Source organism: Mus caroli, chromosome 2 (genome assembly GCF_900094665.2).
Source record: "Mus caroli chromosome 2, CAROLI_EIJ_v1.1, whole genome shotgun sequence".
Classification (NCBI taxonomy): domain Eukaryota; kingdom Metazoa; phylum Chordata; class Mammalia; order Rodentia; family Muridae; genus Mus; species Mus caroli.
This window is the reverse complement of record NC_034571.1, coordinates 138,611,409-138,637,157: the sequence shown is the minus strand read 5'-3', so window position 1 is coordinate 138,637,157 and position 25,749 is coordinate 138,611,409. Positions and strand designations below refer to the sequence as shown.

The window sequence follows — 25,749 nt, the reverse complement described above, 5'->3', positions numbered from 1 at the left end:
TCCCCATCTGATGGCCATGCCGTGGCACTCCCCAGCTCCCCATCTGATGGCCATGCCGTGGCACTCCCCAGCTCCCCATCTGATGGCCATGCCGTGGTACTCCCCAGCTCCCCATCTGATGGCCATGCCGTGGTACTCCCCAGTTCCCCATCTGATGGCCATGCCGTGGCACTCCCCAGCTCCCCATCTGATGGCCATGCTGTGGCACTCCCCAGCTCCCCATCCTTCTTACTCTGCTTCCTTTTCTCCTCTGTGTTCTAGATTTCCCTTGTGTTTCTCTCAGTTTCCACTTTAGCGTCTGCCCAACCTCCACACACACAGCTTTTAACCTGGATTGTTTTGTTTTCAGATTTAATTTACTTCAGGTTCTAATATACCTGGTATCTAGATTTTCTATTCAGTGGATCACTTTTTTTAAGTTGTGAGTTAATTCAAAATGACAGCATATTTCCAATAATATTTAGTGGCATGTTATATATCATATTGTTGTGACTGTTGGTAGAGATATTTTAAAAATAATTTAATTTTCCCCTATTCAAGAACTATTCCTTGCTCTCTGTGAGGAGGCTAATATGCTATGTCTTTATTTCAGAGTTAGATTCCTCAGTTGATTTAGTAGTCTCTGTATTTTCTTTTTTGTAAAGTTTTTCTAAATAATGTACAATAAGCAATTACCAGACTTTAGAGATAGAGTCTAAAGTGTTTATAGATTGAATGAGCCAATAAAGTGCGGAAGAAATAGAATGGGTTAAAGGAAGGCTAGAGGAGTGGGTTGACAGATACATATGTAATAAAGCAAATATAGTCACTGTTAATAGCATCAGTGTGAAAATTTCTTAATTTTATTTGTGTGATAATGTTTTTCTTTTATGTATTTTCTTTTCTTTTTTTAAAATTTATTCTTTAATCTATTTTTACAGTCCAGACTTTATCCCCGTCCCAGTCCACCCTCTCACTGTTCCACATACCATACCCCCTCCCCCTCCCCTTGTCTCCAAGAGAATATCCCTACCCCTCACCACCATCCCACCAGATCTCCTCACTCCCTAGGGCCTCAAGTCCCTCAAAGGTTAGGTGCATCTTCTCTGTCTGAGTCCAAACCCAGCAGTCCTCTGCTGTATATGTGTTGAGGACCTCATATCAGCTGGTGAATGCTGCCTGGTTGGTGGCTCAATGTCTGAAAGATCTCGGGGGTCCAGGTTAGCTGAGACTGCTGGTCTTCCTATGGGGTCACCCTCCTCTTCAGCTTCTTCCAGCCTTTCCCTAATTCAACTACAGGGGTCACTGGCTTCTGTTCACTGGTTGGGTGTAAAAATCTGCATCTAACTCTTCAGCTGATTGTTGGGCCTCTCAGAGGGCAGTCATGCTTGGCTTCTGTCTGTAAGCACATCATAGCATCAGTGTCAGGCCTTCGGGCTTGCCCTTGAGCTGGATCCCAATTTGGGCCTCCTTTTCCTCAGGCTCTTCTCCATTTTTGTCCCTGCAGTTCTTTCAGTTTTTGACTGTGGGATGGCAACCCTATCCTTAAACTTGATGCCCTGCCTTTCTACTGAAAGTGGACTCTACAAGTTCTCTCTCCCCACTGTAGGGCATTTCATCTAAGGTCCCTCCTTTTGAATCCTGAGAGTATCTCACCTCCCAGGTCTCTGGTACATTCTAGAACCCCCCTCCCACCTCCTACCTCTCAAGGTTGCCTGTTTCCATTCTTTATGCTGGCCCTCAGGGCTTCAGTCCTGTTCGCTCACCCAATACCCACTTGGGAGGAAGAAGAAAGCAATCACGGGAGATGTGTGTGTGTGGGGGGGAGGAACCTGGGTGGAAAGGGGACAGGGAGGGGAAGAGGGAAATGTGATAATTTTTTAAAACCCAGGAAGAATAAATAAAACAACACGTACTTTGTCTTAATCTCTTATGTTTATTGAGTTACACGGCAGAATACTGATTCATTTTTTAAAAATCATTTGATAATGCTGATTCCTGTGTTCTGGAATTTGATGTGATCTGGCTGCCACTCTGGGCATCTCTCTATCTTATGCACCAATGCTGCAGTGATAGCTGCCTGTCTTTAGGTTCTTTGTTGTGAAACTTAGGGGTGGTATTAAAACAAGTCTGGGAAGTCACTTTGTAACCTTGGGAATTATCTCTGGTTTCCTGTGACTCAGTGGTCTTGTCTGAAAAGTAGTCGTTTGAGTGTGGGGTAGGTAGGGTCCTTCCTGCCTACCTTGCATATAGAACTAGGTCCTAAATTTGAGATACAGCAGGCAAATGCATTTCCTCTTCAAGTCTTTTTTTAGTCGTATTAAATCACAAATACATAAAAAATTAATTTCTTAATATTAAAAATTTCATTGGCTGAGAGATGGTTCATTTAGTGAAGTGCTCAGATTCCCAGTACCCATGAAATAAAGTGTGCCCTGTGCCTGTGATTCTAGCACTGGGAAGTGGACGTAGGAAGACCTCTGTGGTTTCTTGATCAGCTAGTCTAGACAAATAGCCAAGTTCTAAATTCAGTGAAAGATCTTTTTTGATAAAATAAGAAGGTGAAACAATTGAAAAAGCCAGCCAGTGTTGACTTCTGGCCTGTGCATATATACGTATGGTGTTATTGTGGTTGTTGTTATTGCTGTTTGTTTGTTTTGATTTTAAGTTCTAACAAATGTGCAGTGTTACAAGTGGCCACTTGGTTAACATTTGCGGCTGTACTTGGTGTTCTAATAAATGTAGAAAAGTGTGTGAGAAGGAAGTAGGGAGGAAGGAACAAAGGTGAGATGGAAAGAAGACGAGGGAAGCAGAAGAAAAGGGCAAAATAAGCAAGAAGAGGCTGTACTTTTAGCAGTCTCCAGCTTCTACCCCAGCAGGCCAATTCCAGCTCCCAGCATGGCTCACCTGAGCGCAGATAAGTGCAGCCAGCTCCTGTCCCCACCACAGCCAGTCGATTACTTTACAAACCATTGCCGTTTGTTTTGTTTTTGAGAAAACTTACAAGTTTGGTTATAATTATTATACATAGACAATTTAAATACCTACCTGGAAGACAAAAAGATCTTTGAGTCTTCATTATTTTTCTGGGCTAATTATGAAGATGTCTTTTTTTCTTCAGATAAGTGGTGTGTACAAAAGTGTGTCTGTACAAGTTAAATGTTTCTGAAGTGGGTGATGGAAATGTCTGTAATCTGAGCTTATGTGTCATTAAAGAGGTTTTTTTTTTTTTCTTTCTAGGCATTTTTGTTGCCTTCCTGTGAGATATCTGTAACAAGAAAAGTAGTTCAAGTGTATAGGAAATGGATCCTCCAGAACAAACCTGTGTTCATGGAGGAACCAGATAAAAAGGATGTTGCTCAAGAAGATGCTGACAAATTAGGACTTTCAGAGACTGACTCCAAGGAGGTAACATTATCACTTGGCCTCTGAGTAGAGGGTACGTACATCTTGGCAAAGTAAACCAGCTCAGCCAAGGGTCCCACCCTGCCCATGAAGGCAGGCCTTTAGGTGACACTCTCAGGTTGTTAGGTTCTGTGAGGGCATTCCTAAAAAGCAGCGTTCATGCTCCATCTTTGTTGGGCAGTTGTCTCCTTTACAGTTAGACTAGGAAAACACATCCACACATCCACACACACACACACACACACACACACACACACACACACACTGCTACTTTCTTAGACACTGTTGCAAGACACTGCTTTCTCACATTTTACAATTCTCTCTATGAGACTGAGAAGCTGATGGCCTCTCCTTGATTCGTTTAAATAAATAGTTGTTGGAAAAAATTAAACATAGAATATTTTGCCAGATTTGTCTTTTGCCATTAACTGTGCAAAAGAAATCTGTATTAAATATTTGAAAAGCTGAGCAGAGTAAAGGTTAGCATCTCTGGGGTGTCAGCAGCATTGAGTGTGGCCTTCCTGCAGGAGGCACTGTCCTCTTCCAAACTCAGGCCTAAAGAAATGTAGTGACGTCACAAAACATCCCAAGAACAAAAGGAACCAAAATTATATTTATCTTCCTGATTAAATTAATTTTCAATATTTAAAATTTTTAGCCACAGACTAAAACTTAAGTGTTTATACTGATTCTGTTATTTTGATGTTTCAATATTGGTGAAATCATTTTAGTAGTTAGCTAAGAAGTCAGATCAATCAATAAGCAAGTAGAATTTCTGTGTCCCAGCATCAGGCCCACTTGGCTCTCCTAGGATATACTGAGGGCTGAGACCACCTTGAATGCTGGGGCTTGAGTGCTGAGCAGAGTGAAGGAGCTGAGCATGGAAACTTAGGCTTCTTCTACTTGGTTAATGGATTGTTATCTTCTGAAGGCCTCATCTGAAAGTTCTGGTCATAAACGGTCATCCAGTTGGGGACGCACGTATTCCTTCACAAGTGCCATGAGCAGAGGATGTGTGACAGAGGAGGACAACACAAATGTGAAAGCTGGGGCCCAAGCTATGTTGCAGGTATGCTGCCGTTGGGGACACAAAGATGGCCAGGTGGAGAAGACATAATTAGAATGATGTCATATGACATGTACTGGAATTTTGAGCACTAGGCATTAAAGAGGCCTTAAGTTTTTCTTCTCATCTGCAAGTGGAAAATATTTTTTTTTTATTTAAAAAAGACATGAAACTGGTTGCAGGCTTTTTAAAAAGGATTATTTTATACTGACTGTGAAATGTATATGATTTGTACCTGAAAGTATCTTCCAAGCACACAAGCACATCTGAATAGTTACTTGGATTTTCACACACACGCACGTGCACATCACACGCAGAGAGAGAGACAGAAATACAAATAAAATAAATCTTAAAGAAAGGAAAGATGATTTTACTCATGTAAATCAGAGAAACTTGCTGCAGCTCATGTTTATAGCCTGTGACCTTGACACAGATACTTGGAGGGGTCCTTGTATCCTGTCGCTCTCTCCTTTCATATGGACTGCAGTCCTCCAGTAGCTCTACAGCTTGAAAAGCAACAGGATTTCAATTGTTTTTGTTCTCATTGTATTCAGTAACTTGTCTCTTGAGTGGTTGTTCTTGGGGAAAGAGGCTAGAAGGAGGTCTGATAAGATAGCATTTTTTACTGCTGATTGGGATGAGTACAAATTGGACATAATTTTGATTGTTGTTCCCTTATCCAATGCCAATATACTGATAAGTATTCCTGTGTTGGTCTTTTGAAGCTATTATTAAAAGTAAAAGTGCAGTATAGGAAGACTTAATTGGGAGTGGGCAGGATTTTCAAATTTAAGAAAACAACACATGAAATTAAAACCTTTTGTGTTATGTTATTTGTGGTTTACTCCTATAAAGACATTGTCACTAAGACTGCTATAGTTTTTTAACCAGAAAACTCTTTGTCCTCCTTTTCTTATTCAAATCCACATTGTGCTTTTATCTGGTAGTGATGACTAGTGATTTTTTTCTATGAAATTGGGACGTTTAATTTTATAAAGGTTTTAAGTTGTAGAAGTTGTCATAGTTTTTTTTTGTTTTTTTTTGTTTTTTTTTGAGTATGTTGATTTGAACCTGTCTGATCAGCCTATGATTTTATTTAGGATTTCCTGTACTGAAAAGCCAGAGAAGCTGGGTTTGTTCCCACAGCTTCAGTGCTTATACTGTTTAATCTAAAGAAGACCTACAAAAGGCTAAATGTGCAGATAGATAGAACCCATCTGATTTATGTTTCTTTTTAATTTTTATCTTATGTGTACAAATCTTTTGGTTAAATGTATATCTGTGCACCATAGGCATGCCAGAAAAGGGCATTTGATTATCTGAAACTGGAGTTACAGATGGTTGTGAATCTCCATGTGGGTGCTGGGAATTGAACCCAGGACCTCTGGAAGAGCAGTCAGTGCTCTTAACCACTGAGCCATCTCTCTAGCCCCAATCCTATCCTCTTTTATTACCAAGTTAAGAACAATGAATATCTGAAGTTTCTGGGCCACTAGCATCATCCTTATGAATGCTACCATTTTCTTTCACTATAGTAATTTACTCTCTGAGGACCTGAGTCAGCTGTAGTGCCACAGGACAGAGACCTTGGACCTCAGAGATCTGGGGCAGAGCATAGAGTAGCCAGCTGACTCTTATAATGTGCTTTCATCTTAAGAGTTTACTGAGACTATTATTTCTTGCTACATAATAGATTTCTCCTATTTAAAAAAAAAAAAAAAAAAAAGCCCTGGGGCTGGAGAGATGGCTCAGCTGTAAAACTACACTATGTGAAGACTGGAGTTTCTAGAAGCCAGGTGGGCTGCCCAGCTCACCTATAACTGTAGGGAAATCCCTGGATTAAGTTAACTGGACAGACACAGAAAAAATTAGTTTTAAGTTCAGGGAGAGAGCCTGCTTCACTGTGTAAGATGTAGACGGATTGAGAAAGATACCTGATGTCAACTTCTCATGTCCATATGTTCAGCCCCCATCCCCTCAGCAGCATACACACACACATACACACACCCCTGACATACATACACGTGCAAAAAAAAGGCCTGATTCTAGAAGATGCAGCATGTCCATGTGACATTGTGTGTTTCCAGGTACACCACTATTCAGTTCTTAACGCCTCTCAAGGACACTAACAATATTCCACCAGGAAGCAGGGTTCATGTGCTGTGCTGTGAGCTTCTATCAGCATCGAATGGGTTTCCTATAAATTGATTCTTACTCCTCCAACTTGATGTCTTAAATTCACTTTGGAAAAAGTTATAGCTCTGTTGCCTAGCCACAGGGCTCTTCTGTGACTTTTGCATCCCAGACCTTGTCACCCTGATACAGTGGTCTTAGTTTTTGTTATTTTTAATTATTGTTGTTGTTTTGTTGTTACTGTTGAAAGATATAACAAATTCAAATCTTTTATGACTCATGGCTAAAGTAACACTGTCTATATGGAGTAGCGGGGAAAGGCCTTCTAGGTATACACCTAGGCAAGCCGAAGGGGTGGGCCATAATACCTGGAGCATGTGTTGGTGCCATTTGCTGTATTGAAGTAGTCTGTGGAAGTAACCCAGAAGGATTCATTGGTAGAAGGAAGGTAATATTATCTGTAGGCAAACTTTTCTCAGATGTAGATGGTTAATTGTATTTTCTAATGTAAAATTGTTGGCTTTAAGGTCTTTCTTACGAATGCTGCAAATGTCTTTTTGCTGGAACCCTGTGCCGAAGTTCCCATGCTCCTGAGAGAACAAGTAGACGCCTCTAAAGCTGTTCTGATTATTTTTCGGCGGATGATAATGGAGCTTACAATGAATCAAAAGACATGGTAAGTTTCCTTCAGATTAACATCTAAAACAGCTGCCTTTGCTTTTCAGTATAATTAAAGTTTTAAGGTTTCCATTTATCTAATGTCTTCTCAAAACTGGCAAAAAGGTGAGCATCAGCCCCTTGTGTGAAATGTGGCAAGGGGGGTACCCAGCACTTGGATAATTAGTTTATTTTCATGATTGTTTTTAAAGATGCTCATGTACAGAAGGTAGTGTTATGTTACTCTGTAGTAGATTTCCCACTTCATACTTATTAGACAGTTTTATGATAAGTAGTATGGGCTTTACAGTATGATTCTTTATAAGAGCAAAGTTTGGTAGTGTCCTGAAGTACTATAAACTTGAATTTTATTCCTTCAACTTGTTATTGTGAATCTACCTTGGAAAAACTATTTTTTAAAAATCTATGTAGTCAGAGTGACAGAAGAGTGCAGTCAAAAGTGTGTCCTGAGTTTTCCTTCTCTTTTTTCTTTGCTGTTTTTCTATTAATTGTGTGTTCAAGGGTAAAATGTTAGATGTCTTCCATCCTGTCTCCCATAGTGTCCACATTGCCCTCGGTGTTCTCAGTGGCAGAGCAGCAAGCTCTGAGCCATGCTTCCCTCATCCCCAATGTCTTCACCAGCAGCCAGTCTTAGAAATGCCTCTAGGTCTGCCCTGGGTGTGTTCATCACACTTAGCCACCTGTAATTCTTCACTGAGGTCCCGTGGCAGTGACACCCTTCTGTATTGGAAATTTTCCCAGGACCACACCTATCTTATGGGTGTCCTAGAGCCAGCACTATTGGTGTTGTACAAGGTGTCTGTCCACAGTGGGTGAGAAGCCCCCAAATAAGGCAAGAGTGAGCTGTCAGAGGCCACAGGCCACCAAGAAGAGAGAAGGGTGGGATCAGAAGAATTGTGCCTTGCAGAAGTTTACAAATAAGTATCAAAATGGGAATTTGAAAGTGTAAATTACAAGGTCACCTTTCCCGGTCTTTTAAATTAGTATTTCCATCAAGTGCAGTAGCTAAGTTTGGAAACATTACAGCAATGCACAGTGTGATGTAAACCCCGTCCCCTCTCACAGCAGTCAGAAGCACCCCATGAGATATGCTTTCAGCTGGATGATGCTCCTGGCACCACAGCTGTGTGAAGAGTATTTTTTGTTTCTTTTCTTAGAAAGCTATGAGATCTGTATACATTACACATTTTATAATTCTAGGAAGTAAAATAAAGCAACTGTCCCCCCCCCCTTTGGTAATTTAGAGATTTCCAGATAAAATTATAAAAAGACAATTGTGGAAATACAAACAGTAACTAAACATGGTAGAGCATAGAAAGGGGTCACGGTTTGCTGCCTGGATTTTCTACATATTTAAATTCAAATGCCTCATGCTCCCCCTCCCCTCTTTCCTCCTCTCCTTTCTTTCTTCCTCTTTCCTCCCTTCCTCTCTGTTTCTTTTCTTTCCATTTGGCAGTTAATGCCTGAGCATCTACTGTGAGCACACAGAAGTGCACCAAATAACCAAAGCTCCATTATGACAGGGACTAGGGACAGGGAACTGGATATCCTGGCTGTGAGTGGCAGGACACTTCTAACTCTGTAATTTCTTTCTTTTCTTTTCTTTTCTTTTCTTTCTTTCTTTCTTTCTTTCTTTCTTTCTTTCTGTCTGTCTGTCTGTCTGTCTGTCTGTCTGTCTTTCTTTCTGTCTTTCTTTCTGTCTTTCTTTCTGTCTTTCTTTCTGTCTTTCTTTCTGTCTTTCTTCCTTTTTTAAACATTTATTTATTTATTTTATGCATATGAGTACATCACCATTGCTCCCTTCAGACACACCAGAAGAAGGCATCAGACCTCATTACAGATGGTTGTGAGCCATGTGGTTGCTGGGAATTGAACTCAGGACCTCTGGAAGAGCAGTCAGTGCTCTTAACCACTGAGCCATCTTTCTGGGCCCCAGCTCTGTCATTTCTTTTCCCACTTTTTCTCTTCAGACCTTCTGTCCTGCACTGTGTACATGTGTGTACATGTGTCTAGATCAGGTGGTACATTTGTCTTTCTCCTACATATTTCAAATCTCTGACAGTGCTAAACAAGTAGCCAGATGGAAAAGAGTGCTGTGAGAATCGATGTTGCCAAACAATTAAACCAAGACTAAAGCCCAATGGAGCCAAATAACAAGAGAACCCAGAGTAAGTCTCCAGAGGTCATTGTAGCATGAGAAGGCTAAGAATTTGCATCATGTGTCTACTGTACAGAAACAGGAGAAAAGAAACCACTTCCCACACATCTCTTTCTCTGGTCTGGACCACTTTGCTTTGTTGTATTCTTTGCTTACTTTTCACTAGAGTGTACAAAGAGCAAGAAGAAAGTAGTGAAGGTAAACAAATGGTTAGAGCTCAAATCTTTACAGAAACCAAATGAGAGTGGACTTCTCTCTACAAAAGATAATGTGTTCTCCATCCCCACTGAGTCCAAGGGTATGAGAAACACAACTTGGCTATGTAAGAAAGAAAAAAAATGATCCTCTGCTGTTTTAAACACTGATTGTCATAATTAGCAGTACTGTGTTAATTCTTTAAGCCTATTATGTAAAGCCCTCTTCTGTAAGACTACAGTAGCACATGATGACTGAGCTATGGTGACCGCAGCCATCCCATGTGTTCACTGTTGGTATAAGCAGGATCTGCCAAGCACAAATGCTCTGCCCATGAGTGTTCAGTCCTGACCTTTCTAAACCCCTCCTGTCTTCTGCAGGAACCACAGTCAAGTAGTGGTATTGATTGCCTATGTCCTCATATTAAAGCCAAGAGCCAGTTATGTTTTCTATCACAAAGTCAGAAGGGAAGCTACCCAGGTTAAGTAACATAATGATGGAGAATGCCAGGGTACCGTATAAGTTCAGACAGGCTCATCTATTCCTTCAGTGAGTGCTGGCTTCAGCCCTGATGTGCTGGCTCAACTGGAGAAAACCGTCTTGCTCGCCTTTCTTAGAGGAGAAAAGTCAGGTTGGGAAGATGCCTGGAAGATGTCATCCTGCCAATTAGCATGGATGTGCAAAGCATGCTGTAGAACTGTGGCAACACCAAGTAGTTTATGTTGATTAAAATAAGATGCTTATTCTCTAACTGGAACTTAGAATTTTAATACTCCCAAACAACATGTGTTGCTGATTGCAGAGATCTCATACCTACAAAGGGCTTTGGAGATGTGATTATTAATATGAGCTTTTATTTTGGGTGGCCCAGGGAGCAGATGTTGCAAATCCTTCTCAGGATAACAGAAGCTGTCATGCAGAAGCCAAAGGATAAGCATGTAAAGGACTTGTTTGCCCAGAGCTTGGCAGGGTTGCTCTTCAGGGTAAGTCTTTTTTATTACATGCTGCAAGTGTAGAATTAAAGTAGGCTTGGCAAATTAGTTTTAATTACTGAAAAATTTACAAGTTATATCAAATTAACTTTACATTTTTAGAAAAATTCCTTCTTAGCATTGTCCTAAAAGTTGTGATCTGTTTTCCAGTTAGAGTTTTGTTTTTAGGCTTCCTTCTCTGCCATTCTCTTCCTCTTTGTTTGCTTGAGAGTTTGCTTAGTTTGATAGTCAGGAACACGATGAGCTGAAGTGATGGTTGAGGAAGGAAACATCCTCTTCACCAGTTCCTAGATCTTGACTGATATATATGAAGAGTGTATGTGTAGTACAGATGGTGTATGTAGAGGTCGCAGAAGGAATTGGCACATACTCCCTTGCCTCATCGATTCTCTCTTCCTTTGACTACTTTGCCTACCTAGCTCATGGGTAAATGGGATAGGCCTACACATTCTTTTTTATTTGATCTTTTTTTCTAAGTCCAGGCTGTACAATGAGCCTGGGTTGGTCCAAACTCTCAATTCTATTGCATCAGCCTTTCTAGTGCTAGAATTATAGGCTTGTGTCATTATACTATGCCTATGTGAGGTTTGTTTTGTTTGCAATAGTCCAACCTGGTTTGCTGATGTTCCTGTACTGTCATGTGTCATTTGTCATACAGACAGAAATGTCCAGATACTTGTATGTGTGTGTGTATGTATGTGTGTGTGTGTGTGTGTGTGTGTGTGTGTGTGAAGAGTGTGTGTGTTTTATATTTGTAAAGAACTCGTAGAGGGTAAGGAAATTTTACGTTGCCGTTAGCCTTTTCTCTTTTCCAACTCTTCCTGTAGTGTTTATTTTCCCTCTGTTCTGTAGATAATCTAGGTTAATAAAGTTTCTTTTAAGAATGGTGGAATTTATCTCATTTAAAAATATTTACCAAGTAACAGGTGGGTGCCTCAGGTGGTACCTGTTGTCATAGTCTGAAGGTGATCAGAAAGCCTCACCTCTCTGTCTGCACTAGGATCCAGCACTTGGCAGTGTTTAATGTCCCTGAGAGTCAGGGTAGGAGAGGGTGTGGTTGGTTATCAGTTGTAAGAGAAGAAGTCCGTGAGGCAAGGTATATCCTTGTGGCTCAAGTGCTGAGCTGTGCCTGATTAAACACTGAACATCAATGCTGAGGGACCCTTGATGTACGCTGACCCACTGGTTTGCGTTTATGAGAAGTGTAACTCCAGAAAGGCCTGCTGACTTTCTCCAGGACTCAGCCCAACTTAGTGGCACAACCTAGTGCCGGGACTATCACTTTCCCTCTTCTGTTTGGAAAAGCATAGTCAATTAGGAGGCTATCCTGCTTTTATGTCCAGTGCTTCCTGTCTTTGAGGATGTTCCACTATGTTCAAGTGCTGTTGCGAATTTTGTTGGTGATTCATAGATCTGTATACATGCTTGTGACACTGTCTATGACAAATTCTATAAAGTGAAAGAAGTCAGCTTCGTTCTTTCTGCTTATTTCAGAGAAGGTCTCACCTGGCCTAGAACTTACTATGTAGACCAGGCTGGCTTTGAACTTATAAACATTTGCCTGTTTCTGCCCCACAAGGGCTGGGATTAAAGACATGTGTCACTACATCATCTCTTTATTTCTTATTTTATACTTAGTAAAGTGATTTCCAGTCTTGGCATCTCACTACACCAAGACATTCATCTGGCTTTGTTCCTGCTACCAGGACTGTGGCAATGGGAGGTGATGGCAAGTGACTTCAGCCGTCTCTGTCCTCTCCTCCTTAGATGAACAGATTACGTCTGTTCATCTAATATTGGGTCCACTTTATTACTATTAGTATTTTACTGAGTATTTTTATTCAGACTAAAATGCCAGTTTCTGTCTATACATTTTTAACTCCTGTCTTCAGAAGTTCAAGCCCATTACCAAAAAGCATAATCACAATAAAATTAATAATCTTCATGTAACAAAATATTGGCCTAATAATAAAATGGACCTACTATTAAAAAAATAGTAATTAGTAATTGACTTCCTTTTATGATGATGGGTTCTCTGTAAAGCAGGTGGCTAACCAGGAAAGGATAAACTAGCAAAGTAGTCAGCTCCGGCCATGAAGACAAAAGCATACACAGCATTTAGTGGGTGGTGGAGCTATAAAAATGGATAAACAAAACCCAAGCAGCAGGAGAGCTGTCAGATGGAAAAATCCAGAGTCAGATGTCTGGGAGATGATGGAGTGGGAAAATTTGACTGTGACAGAGGAGGGAAAGGGCCATAAGCAGAAGAGAGTCTACTTCCAGGAGAGCGTGTGGTTTTTAAGGCAAGGACGAATTGGAGGATGTAGGTCTGAAGCACAAGGTTCTGGGAAGAAACCTCGAGCAGGAGTAGGTGTGCCTCTCAGAAGGCGGTGAAGCTGGGTATGTGTTGCTAGACTGAAGGTCTCCTGGCTGACGGTGAAGGCAGTCTCATTCAGTGAGGTGTCTTTGAATTCTGCAGCAGTCTCAGCTGCTCAAAGTCATGCAGCACATGGGGGCTTAGACAACACATACAGGAAGGTGTTTGAGATAGCTGGACAGAGATGTTTTGTCTTCTTACTGACAACAGCAGTGTTAGCCATGGACTTTAGAATAATATTTCCTCAGATAACTTGTTACCATAATTCAAATCCTAGATACAGGTGGTCCAAAGTAATGTTATTTTAATTTTTTGTTTGTTAAAAATCATAAATTTGGTTGGTTTCAGACACTTATTGTGGCTTGGATCCGAGCAAACCTCTGTGTGTACATTTCTCGCGAGCTCTGGGATGACTTTCTCAGGGTGCTGTCATCCCTTACGGAATGGGAGGAACTCATCACTGAATGGTCTAACATCATGGATTCCTTGACAGCCGTGCTTGCGAGAACTGTGTATGGAGTAGAAATGACAAACCTACCTCTAGATAAGTTAAGTGAACAAAAGGAGAAGAAGCAGCGTGGCAAAGGTAAGAGCAGAGGTACCGGGTGAGAGAGTGCTCATGTGTGGACCTAAGCTTTTAGTGCGAGCTGAACCAGCTGCCTCGTGTCATTTTCAATGCTGCTGTTAGATTGTGCCTATTACTTTGTCCCCTTAACTGATAACTAAAGAGACTGTGGAAGACAACAGAGAAAATTACTGAGAGGAGTAACAGTGACCAGTGCTTTCTACATGGTCTTCACCCTTATGGTAGCTCTTTTAGTTACAGCTGTGTCAGAGACAGAAAACGAAAAATACAAAGACCTTATAGTGATTCAGTCAGTCAGGGTGGCTTAGGAAAGAAGTGGCGAAGACAGACATCAAAGCCAGGCAAGTCCAGCCCAAATGCTACACTGCTAAGATGCATGCTGCCTAGAACGTGTGGAAAAATTCCAAGTGCATGAGATGGGAGCCATTTTGGCTTTATTGTGTTTTTAGGTCAAACTGTTTTAAGACCTGAGGAAGTAAAAGTGATAGTTTTGAGTTGTGAAATAATGGGAGTCTCTGTTGGAGATGACAGTGGCACCCTCTTGTCACTGTTACAGTTCCTAAGGACTGTGGCACTTGAGTTAACTTGTCTATTCACTTATATTGTAAAGACTCAAATGTGTTCGTTCAAATGCATACAGTACATAGCAAATACAGAAACAAACTGGACCAAGTAGGAAGTGGCTATAGGTGTGGTTAAACAGCAGAATGCCTGGTAGGCTCGTGGGCTTCCTGGGGAAATAGAGAGGCACCTTCTCAGGGTTATAGCAAAGAGAGTCACAGAATGCAGACATTTCTGTGGGTGATAAGTAATTTCACTTGGTTCTGAGACCTTGAAGGCCTCTTTCCTTCAAAGCTTTGCCAAGCTACGTATGTTTGATAATAGATTATGTTTTAGTAGTAGTAACCTTTTGTAGACTGTCTCAGTTGGCCTTTGCTATGTGACAAATCACCTTAAAATGTAGTAAGTAGCTTAACCATTCAGTTATTTAGACCATGATTTTATGAGTTGATAACGTGGGTTGCAGACTCTGCCATTGCTAATTCCCATTTTCATTTGATTCTCTTAGTGCTGTGTGGCCACTTAGAGTGCTCTGATTCTAGGAACTGACTGGCTGTCAGCCAGGGCAGTGAGTGTGACTGGGCTACACACACGTTTCATAATTCAGCAGGTTGGCACATGGTTGTTAATATAATGTTATAGAAATAAAATTTTAAGGTCTCACATCTTCAGTCTTATTACCAAAGTAAGTCACGTAATGAAGTCCAGAGTCACTGTGAGAACAAAGGATGTGGATACAGAGAGATGTGAACTAGTTCTAGTGACGAGCTAACCATATAAATGGGCTAGGGACTGGCTTATCATGTATTCATTGCAGGCTGAGAATGACTTGCCAAAGCCCCAGTTAGTAAAAGCAAGCAGCAAGCCAAAGCAAAGTAGCTTATGTTCATAGCTTTCCAGTAGAATGGCTTAATTACAGTTTAGATTTTAATGACACGGCACAGTAATGTTTTAACATAGCTTTAGCAACAGGTCACTTTTTCTCCATATTTGAAGCTAAACAGAATTGTATTTTAGAAATACATACTAGACTAGAAATCCTTATCTCTTGCATGTCTGAGGTTTCCATGTGAACTAGGCCCTGGAAGTATCACGATACTATCTGCAGGAGACTGGCTACCTAAGACAGTGCTTCTCAGTCTAGAGGAGAGTTTTCTCTGCTGAAGGGGAAGAGCTGAGATACAAAGTACCACTTACTTTTTCAAAATAAGTGTGTTTCCTACATCCTGAAGGTGTTTAAATACACACACACACACACACACGATCACTCACAGGAACATCTCCACATGTGTGGGACACACTGCATCCTAAAGTACTTTTTTCCTACCTAGTTTATAAACACAGTCCTATGAAGATATAAACTAGCAATGGAAAGTTAAACCACTTCAAAAGTGCTGTTTTCCAGAGAGATAGGAGCAAATTATTTAAATAATGACCATGATAAACATCTTAATTTTATCACCTTAGTCAAAAAAGTAATTTAAATATTTATTATACAAATATGGGCCTAAGCACTAAATTAGTGAAAACAGAAGCTACACACCAAGGAAACTTAGTGTAAAAACAAGCCACAAGTTGTATCTGTTCTTCATTATTAATCTGAGCAAAAAAATCTCCTAAATGTCTTATTCCTTTTCCTTCTGTATTTCTTTTGGGGCTTTGACCTTTCTTTAAAATATTTGACTAGAAGACCATGAGGAAAGGGAAGTCAAATCAAAGACCACATTGTTTTTGAAACTTTTCTAAAATGAGATTTTAAATTATTTGTAGATTTTCATTAACTTGCCCATTTGACCAAGTATACACGGGTCTCTGTGGGGTTTGTAGCTGGGTTGGAGTCTTCAGAAGCCATTTTAAAACCAGGACTTTAAAGTTTTTGGCCTGTAAGTAATGGTTTTTAAAGTACCACAGGAACGGGCATAAGTTCAGATGACATTGTTCTTACATTGAGAAGATTGTTTAATATCTACTTTTGCATGTTGAAGGAAATACTGTGCAGATAGAGTTTGTATGAAACTGTTGGAGATTAAAAATCCTTCGGCAAGTATTTTTAGGGTACTGACATAGTTTCCTAAATTGTAGCATAAGAAAGGGGTTCTTAAGTAGAGACTCTGCTAGTGGTGAATTACTGTAATGTAGGGTAGTTTTTGACTCTTGGTAACATAGCATGCATACACACACACACACCATTTGCTGATCAGCCTAGGCACAGTAAAATGAGGAGTAACAATCTTACCATTTTTCAGGTTGTGTCCTAGAACCCCAAAAAGGAACCGCTGTTGGGAGATCCTTTTCTCTCAGCTGGCGTAGCCATCCAGATGTGAATGAGCCAATGAGATTCAGAAGCGCCACCACATCTGGAGCACCAGGAGTGGAGAAGGCAAGAAATACTGTCCGTCAAAAAGCAACTGGTAAATATTTAACAAATCTAATTATTATTTAAATGAATTTATAGAAAAATTTAAATTTCTATTCAGAATTTAAACAGTAAACCTTTTATTAGATGAGCTGTGTTAATATTTTATAAACTTTCTGATCTGCTTATTTCTCAGTTCACAGGTTTTATTTTTTATTTCTATAATCTGTACTGTGAACAGGAACACAATAAATTCATCTTTAGGCTTGGTGATGTCATTACCAGATGGTGTTCCTTTTAGAGTTCCAGCTAAGAAAATGAGGGGACACACATGGGCTTAGGAATGAATGGACACATTCTCATCTTTTGCTTCTTTGAAAGCAGAGATCTTCCTATGCCTAAAGAGGCTGCATTCACAGCCCATTTGGGCTAGCACTGGTACTTGAGGGAGAACCTGCTGACTAGCAGACTGCCTATTACGCTTTACTAAGGCAAGAGACAAGTCTTTAGAAAGGAAGCTAGCATTCACTTTGAGAATAGTAAGGTTCTCTTCTCCATCTGTGCTCTGGTGTAGGATAGGAACAATAGCACCTTAGTGTTTGATAGTTTCTTTCATCAGCAGAACCATGCAATTGGTGTTGATAGTCAACAGCTTCAGAGAAGCATAAACAGGATCCTCAGACCATAAAACAAATGTTTGATAAATAACACATTTTCATTGCTGATTAGAAGCCTAATATAGATAGTTTACCATCCTGTTGGCATTTTTTTGTCTGTTGTTCTCTAACCGTAACTTCCTCATTCCTTATTATGCCTTAGCATTTGCTGGTAATTATCTTTTTAGTTATTTGCACCACCTATTCTAGTTGTTCCCCTCCATTCTGTTTCTGAGAAACTTGATTCCTAAAACCATGAACTACTGAGGAGGCCCACTGATTCCCGTCTCAGTTCAACCCTGAGTATTCTGTCTGTCACTGGTTCTGTCAGGGTACCAGTACTCAGGAGCATGTGGCAAAGGCAGTGAGTGTCCTTCCCAAGCCATGCAGACTTATGCTGCCTTCACCACCCTTGAATTCCAAGTATAAGCACTAGTTCAAAAACAGTGCATTTTATTTGTACATGTTGATCAGCAACAAATACGTGCATATTCCATACGATACTGCAAATCTTAATTTTCCCCAGACATTTTAAACCAACAATGTGGTAGAATATGCATACTTTACCAGCATACTTTAGAAAGCATTCAGGAAAGGCAGGTTCTGTTTAATGATCTTCTAGGTATTTGAGGGGCCATGTGACACTGGACAAACCATTTATAAAGGTTTTGTAAAGATATTTGTAGAATATGTACTTTAAAACTGTAATGTTGACTTCTGTAGAATTAACTACGTTTTAAAAGTCTGCAACTGTTTTATATTTGAAATACAATGAGGACCATAAGTTACATAAGTCTTTGTGTTTTATATATACACATGTATGCATGTGTGTATTTATAAATATATATATATATGCATTTCCTATTGTATTTTATGCATTTAAAAGTGATAAATGTTATGAATTTGTTGTTACCTATTAATGGTCTTTGAAGATTTTTGTATTCCTTGCTGCTTATTAAAAGTAACACACATGGGTGATTTTACTCAGCTTTATTTTCCTGTTTTTTTTTTAACAAGGCCCAGAGTATTTCCCTGCAGTGTGAGTGTATAGAAGGCATTTATGTGAGTTTATAAGCTCACTGAGGTCATTGTCTATGTTCTCAGGAGGAATTAGTATCAGCTAGCAGGAATTATTATGGGATAGCCACTCAAAAATGACTTTGTTTCTCTACTGTCATTAAGAGAGCAGTTAAGATCTTCATACAGCGGTTCACCTTGCAGATTTCAGTTAGGTAAAGAAGCTGTCACTGATGCTGACACCAGGGAAACAGGTTTTATAGGGAGGATATCAGAGTGTGACTGAAGAGGCCTGTCGTGGCAAGACAACTCTGGCCCTCAGGGTCAATGATGGTGAGAATTCAGATATCCAGACTCAGAGTGATCAAAGTGAGTCTTAATCGCCACATAAAACAGCCAGTATTTTACTATTTGTCAAATTTATGCTGATCTATTTTGGAAAAATGCATAACCATTTGGTTACTAAAAGGAAAGATTTTAAACAGTGCTCAAATGAAATGCTGGCTGCATACAGAGGTAAACAGATCTTCTACACTTTGACATTTACATGGTTGTTGCCCTTTACATATTATATTACACATTCATGAACTATATAGTAATCTCATCACTGGAAATGCTGATAGCAAGGGACAGGGGAGGGACAGTAGAGTAAAAAGTTTGTTTAAATGTGCCACCATTGTATAAGGGTTTGTTTTACTTATGCTTAGCAGAGGTACATAAAATAACAACATAACAAATAATCATTTGTATTTCTATTTTAAGGATAGCACTGATGGTTTTATGGATTTTAAGGATATTTTTCTGTATCTGAAGCACATTCCATGTTTGTTTTATTGAGTGTTTATTTAACCAACAATGAGAAAATCAAAAGTTCATACCAAGAAACTTTTGCTCAACTAAATGTGAAATACAATATAAAAAGATAGGTTTCATGTATATCAAATAAAATGTATAACTGAGTCATATATTTATGAGCTTTGGGGATATCTTGTATACTAAATGCTAAATGATTAGCTTTTAAATACAGTCAGCTCTCAGTAAATCAATTTCTGAATTATTTATGATGTAATAGAAAAATTTCTGTCTTGGACCAGATTTTCCTTTTCTCACTGTGGTCTTTGTTATGTGTATCCTTTAGGAAGAGATACTAATGTGTTGATAATGTAATAACGATGACGTTGAGCAAGCAAACCAGACATCATTCTGATGCTCTCTGATACACAGCAGCAAAAGGAAGCATTCTTAAATGAAACTAGTTCTTTTTATGGAATAACCATTCTAAGTCATCAGTGGTTGGCTGTATTTAGAGACTGATTTAGTTCTCTCATTTTATTGATTTCTTTAAAGCCTAAAATGGCTTCCTTTAAATGTTTGGGGGAACACAGCACCTTAAGAACTTAGAAGTGGAAAAAGCTCTTGATGTGCTCTGATATAATGTTACTTTATCTCTCCTGGAAGCTAAGCGAAGCCAGTCTATCAGCAACTGTGTCCACCTCTCTGAGGCTTTGCCTGCTACTAAAAGCGTCCCGCTCCTCCTCCATACCGTGAGCGCTCTCTTACCTGGTCTCTCTTACTCCTCTTGCTCTCACAGGCTGTCAGGTACTGTACTGTTGTCTCATGTGTCCATCCATATCCCCTGGCTTCTCCCTCCTGCCCCAGGCCGAGTTTCCTTCATGACTACCCCCAGTCACACTCAGAAGGCTGTCTGTTGCACTTGTGCTAAATTTCAAAAAATATTAATTGTTGTTTTTGTGTAGTTCATGTTTAGTAGCTATTAGGTAGTCAAAAATTCTACAATCCTACTAGTTATCAGATTCATGGCTATAATAGAGGTTTTAATTAAAAAAAAAAAAAACTAACCAGTGCTAATTTTCAAAACATTTGTTCTTAGACTTCACCCAGTTAATTCAACTGAATTAAGTTTATGTGTATTTTTTCTCTAGCACAGCAAGGTGAATATAGTTAGTAATAATCTATTGTATATCTTGAAATAGCCTGAGTAGGGTGTTTTGAATGAACTTGTCAAGTAAATGATGAGGGTGATAGATACATGAGTTATCCTGGTCCAATGTCACTTCTCCCACATTGTCCATGCATCAAGATGCCACCCTGTGTCCTACTACTGTGTATAATCATGCTGTGCCAGTTACAAAGGAGGGTGTTGTAATACCAAAAATTAGTTTTCTCATGTTTTGCCTAGTCACTTCTCAAAGGGAATTTATTTTATGTGTTGAATAATTAAATCTACAAAGAGATATTTTTCAGTGATTTTTAAGATGAATTATATCTTAAGAGGGAAATGTTTTCATGTTCCTTTTATGCTCTGAATTCTGATATAGATTAAGATGTTTTCAGTACTGGAGATAGTGTGAGTACAGTTTCTATAGCTCAGACACTATAGCACCATTGTAGTTTGGCAAAATAAAATCAAAGCTGAAGTAAAATACCATGAGGGAAGAAGTTAGTTTTAACTGAGAATGGGGACTATAATGTTGCTTAGAAACTCTCTTTAGTAAACACTGAATGTGAAAACAGTAAGGCTGCTGGCATCGGAAGGGGGGACTATCAGGTAAGTGGCTGCTGAGTGGTAAATGCTTGCGGATCAGCTTGTCCAGGAAAGGCATCTTCTTTGAGGTGATTAATGAGGCATTGGAAAGAATTTGCTAGATATTTGGCTAATTGACACCAAAAAGAAATCTTTAATGTAAAAAGTTTTATTTCTTTCTCTATTTTATTTCCATACTGTTACATTTAAGTTTTTTTACTTGTTTTTCTGGAATATGTTCTCAGAAAAAAAATTCTTCCTATTAATATCTTCATTTGTAAAAGTTTTGTTCTTATTCAGAGTTATATTTTCATTCACTCAAATTCTTCGTGTGTGTGTGTGTGTGTGTGTGTGTGTGTGTGTGTGTGTGTGTGTATACATGGCACCAGCAGAAATTGAGTGACTTTCTGCAGTGACTCTCAACTAGGAATGATTTGGCAACATCTGGAGACATTTTTGGTTGCCTGGTAGGTAGAAGCCAGAGATCCTACTCATTATCCTCACTGAAAGCAGCCTATACCAGAAGATGATCAGACCTAAGGATCTATTGTGCAGATGGGCAAATAGCCCTGTAAAGTGGAGCAGGCTGGAGCCGGTCTGTGTCTCCCTATCTCTGCCATCTTCACTGCTTTTATAGCAGGGTGACTTTAAGGACAAACTGCTACTGCCATTTGATGTGACAGGTACAGTAATGAGTGCCTTCTCAGTCTGACTCCAGGTGTACTTTATTAGTTAGTGTGATACCATTGTCCTTTGTGACTTTCCCGTCAGTAGACTAGGCTGAGAGAAGTGAGTATCCATTTTACTTGGCTGGTAATTTGCAGCATGGTTTGTGTTCTGATGTACCTCTGAGTGGATGGCAATCTACTGCTAAGCTGCAGCTAAATGATAAGGAAGTCATTTCAGTTCTCCTTCTTGCTGGCTACAAGTTGAGGTTTTTTGTTTTTGTTTTTTGTTTTTTGCTTTTCTTTTAGTTTCACCGTGTCAGTGGTTGCTAGTTTTGTTTCTATTATGGCAGAAGTCTTTGTTTTGGTTTCTAATCTGTGTGAGTCAACCCACCAGAATTGTAATAATAGAAGCAATGGTAGTAGATCTGGAGGTGTGGGAAGCAAATGGTGTTTAAATTTGGGAAGAGTAAAAATGACCCACTTCCATTAATATGAGTAGGGAGAAATCTGTGTACCTCGGAAGTAGTTGTGACAGCTGGGGAGTCCCCTCTCTCTTTCTTGAAAACAGTCCCTCCTGCTTGTCTTGCAGTGTTACTGTTTTCTCTGTTGGGACATTTATCAGTCTGTAGCATTTGCATGCTATGTAAGGGTAGATTTTTCTTTTTTCTTTTGGGAATGTTGTAATGGTTATAACTAGCAGATAGACTGTCTTCCTTTATCCCAATATATGGGACCTAAGGGGAGGCCTTGCTGAGCTGCCTCTCTGTCTTTCCACAAGCTCCATGAAGTTCTTCCAGTTAGGACCTGGACTAACTTACTCTCAGGAGGATGACCTTGTGGACATGGAGAGTGCTAAGTGGAAAGCATCTCCTGGGCTTTTGTGAGATCAAGTTGGCATCACCAGTGGTATTTTTTAAACTAGGACCTTACATTCTAATTGTGCTTGTGCATCCTTACATGAGGGATAAATGGAACATAGAATTTTTGCTTATTTAATAAGATGAAATAAGGAAGTCTATAATTAAAGAGTGAATGAAAAGTAGACAGACATCTGGAGAAAATAGAAGTTAACTGAAGAACATACACATTTACTTCAGTCATGCTGACTCTTCTCAGTGGGGGTAAAAGCCACGGATCCTTATGATCATTTTGCTGATGGTTTTAGTGGAGCTTTAGAAAACAGTGGGTTAGGAATGGTGTTGAGAAACTACATCCTCAAGAGACAGGAAAGTCAGTGCTTTTGATCGAGTGTTATTAGACTTCACAGAGGATAAATGAACTGAGTCTGAGGCAGAATTCTGCTCTTCAAAGTGATTTAAACAAAAATTGTGTAACATTTAAAACATCCTGTATCAAATCTAAATTTATTGCACAATTGTTTTGTAACTCAGATTCCTTTTTTTTTTGTTTGATAGGCAATCCTGTGTCTTTACATTTTATATCAGTAGTAAAATCATTTTCATTAGTTACAAAAAAAGCCACTCAGATGGACACAGTAGAATGGGAGCAGCCTTAGCCCAACATGGACTTTCTTCAACAACAACGTGCCAGCAGAGGGAGCCCGAGACCCATTAGGAAGGAAAAGGTGTTAAACCATCATTCTCCTGTCCCTTGTATAGAGCTCTTGCTGAATACAGTGTAACACACAGCAAGGAATGTGGCTGTTCCTTTACTTCCGCTTCTCTCGCCCATTCTTCCATTCCTGCCATTTCCAGTTCTTTCTGCAGGCTTGGATTTTCTCCATCTGAGAAGTCCCTCTTAACAGTTTTGCAAAAACAAAGCCTTAAAAGATGTATTAGGCCTGCCTTTTGGGAAGGCAGACAGCTGGTGGTAGCAGGCTCTGTGTCCTCCGTCTGCTGTGCTGAGGACCAGTGGGGACACTCTAATTTGGAAGCCACGGTGCTGTGGCTGTGTTGCATCCCACCAGATGGCGATGTTCTTTATCTTTACAAAGATGCTGCCAGAGTTGGCTCAGTTCTTATTTACTTCTGCTCAGGACTCAGAAACTGGCATCCACCAGTATTTGGCACCAGGCTTCAGAGAAAAGAAAAAAAACCCTCTCTTCCCTCTGTCCACAATTATTATTTTTCAGGAAGTTTGGAAGCTCTTGGGCTCCCTCTACTGATTCAGGAGTGACAGATAGAGTATTGTCATCTTGTGATATAGAGTAAGAGGATAACCGGAAGGCCTGGTCCTAGAGTGTAGGGAGCCTAGTCTTTGCTTTGGAATGTATAGGTAGACTGCAGTGTGTGCATATGCCTTGTGTGACTTCTATGGAAAAATACTCAAGAGAAGGCAAAGATGACCTGAGAAAGATGAGACTGCCCCTTCATGCCATCCTGGCCTGTCTTTATTCTCAGGTTCCCATTATCATCCATCTTTAAACTATGGTCTAGTTGGAACTTTGATTCATAATGACGACTCACACAAAGCTCATAGTTTTGAGGCCTTGTAATGTACTAGTGTAGTAGAAAATGGAATTCTCATTTGGGTAGAAAAAAGCAGAGCAGCAATCACTTGTGGAAATCCCAGAGTCATCCTGTGTTCACACATCTCCTCTGCTGGAGTGAACCTTTACTGTGGCTTATATGCAGGTGGGAGGACTTCACATGGGGTGAGCATCACCCATTGGCAGTGACTCTCCATTTCAGCTGAGCAACCAGGTGACATAGTCAGTTTAGATAATACAGGCAGAGCTTGGGAGCTCTCCGTTTAAAATGTAGTAAGGCTTTAACTGATTTATTTTTTTCATTTTTGGAAAACATGGTGACATAGGATATGAAGTTTTGTTTTGTTTTGTTTTAACCTCATCAGTGAGTTTGGAGCTGAGCAGTGGCTTTGCATACAGGATGTAGAACAAGAGGTATACATGCTTGGGGCAGCATGGGCATGACAGGCAGAGAACAGGGCTGAGATTAGCAGAGGGGAGTGTGGTGCAGGAGGAAGAAGGAAGCAGGTTCCAAGAGGATCAGTGTTGCTGAGACTACAGAGAGTGGGAACTCCTGCACTGTGATTAGGGATCGGTGTGTGAGGTAGGGGTGACACAGTGCAGGTGAGCACAGAGTTGAGTGATGGCAGATGGTCACACCTTCATTTTAGAGAGGCCTCTCTGACAGCCATGTAGAAAATGACAAACAGAAGGAGCCGGTGACTAGTTATCAGACCACTCAAGTGACCTAGGAAGAAGGTGATACAATCCTGGGGCTGTGAGTGGAAAGGGGCGGGGGGATAGGGTGCCATGACTGGTCCTAAAAGATTCAAATGAACTGTGCACTTTAGAAATGGCTACCAGGGGACCCACTCTCCAAGGGAGTAGAGGATGTAAAGTATTAGCAAGCTTATCTAATGTTGAGTGCTCGTCTTTGGCTTTCCACTTTATACCATGTAGATAATTTTTGTGCTTAGTGACTAGTTCAGCTTTGTACATTGTAATCTGAGTATTAAATAGCAGTTTATTTTGCACATTGTACATTATCTATTAGAAAAACTAGTCCAGTTGGAATTCCTGTTTCCTTTCATCTTAGTTTAGTGTTGTGCTCTCCTCAAGTATTACTTATTTATCTATGCACTTCCTACACGGCTGAGTCTTTCCTTCCTGCTGGGAGATTTCAAATGACTCAGAGTTATTTTCTCTTGCTCCCTTCCTTCACCTGGAAAACAGAAGGTTGACTGGAATTAAGAAAAACTCACTCACAGAGTGGAATGTTACTGATAACGAGCAGGAAGATGGATGATGTGCACGCAGATTACCTTACAGTCTAGTTTCTAAAGAGAAATCTGAAACTTAGTGTTTTAAATCAGTTAAGTGTGAAATGGTCTGTATAATCTCCACCCCCAGTCCTGTGTGTTTTGTGTTAATGCTTTCAGAAGTGGAGGAGTTCCAACAGGCAGAGAGCACCGCTGCAGCTGACTGTGACTATCTTGTGGTAGGACAGCAGCAGGTGCCCCGGAGCAGCAGCACCTCTGACATCACTGAGCGCCTGTACTCAGACTCCTCTCAAGGTATGTGGAAGCTTCAGTTGTTTGTTTAACTGGTGGATTAATTGTGAGGACAGGGTCTCCCTCTTTTTCTGTGGCAGGCCCAAGACTCCGTTTGTTGACTAGGCTGACCTCGAACTTGCAGGTCCCTGCTGTCTCTGCCTCCCAAGTACAGAGACTAATTGTCCTATGGCTGGCTGAGTCCTCAGTTATTAGTACAAAGCCATAGGTTTTGTCTTGGGATGGGGGTAAGCAGCAGGTAGTATTGCTTATTACATTTATTCTAAATGAGAGAGGGAGAGGGAGAGGGAGAGGGAGAGGGGGAGAGAGAGAGAGAGAGAGAGAGAGAGAGAGAGAGAGAGAGAGAGAGAGAGAGAAAGGGAAGAAGGAAGGAAGGAA

The 25,749-nt window shown here is 40.2% G+C and overlaps 1 protein-coding gene across 2 annotated transcripts in view; it reads left to right on the top strand.

Annotated features, from left to right (window-relative positions):
• The window catches only part of Ralgapa2 (Ral GTPase activating protein catalytic alpha subunit 2), a 269,644-nt gene that overhangs the window by 71,264 nt on the left and 172,631 nt on the right, over window positions 1-25,749 (top strand). The window contains exons 11-18 of one of the 2 annotated variants that reach the window (XM_029473906.1): window positions 3,220-3,387; window positions 4,316-4,453; window positions 7,111-7,259; window positions 10,486-10,597; window positions 13,332-13,569; window positions 16,377-16,541; window positions 19,618-19,758; window positions 25,240-25,374. In XM_029473906.1, coding sequence (XP_029329766.1) covers window positions 3,220-3,387; window positions 4,316-4,453; window positions 7,111-7,259; window positions 10,486-10,597; window positions 13,332-13,569; window positions 16,377-16,541; window positions 19,618-19,758; window positions 25,240-25,374 — 1,246 coding nt within the window. The remainder of the gene's footprint in view (window positions 1-3,219; window positions 3,388-4,315; window positions 4,454-7,110; window positions 7,260-10,485; window positions 10,598-13,331; window positions 13,570-16,376; window positions 16,542-19,617; window positions 19,759-25,239; window positions 25,375-25,749) is intronic. The other variant, XM_029473907.1, reaches the window with a different exon arrangement.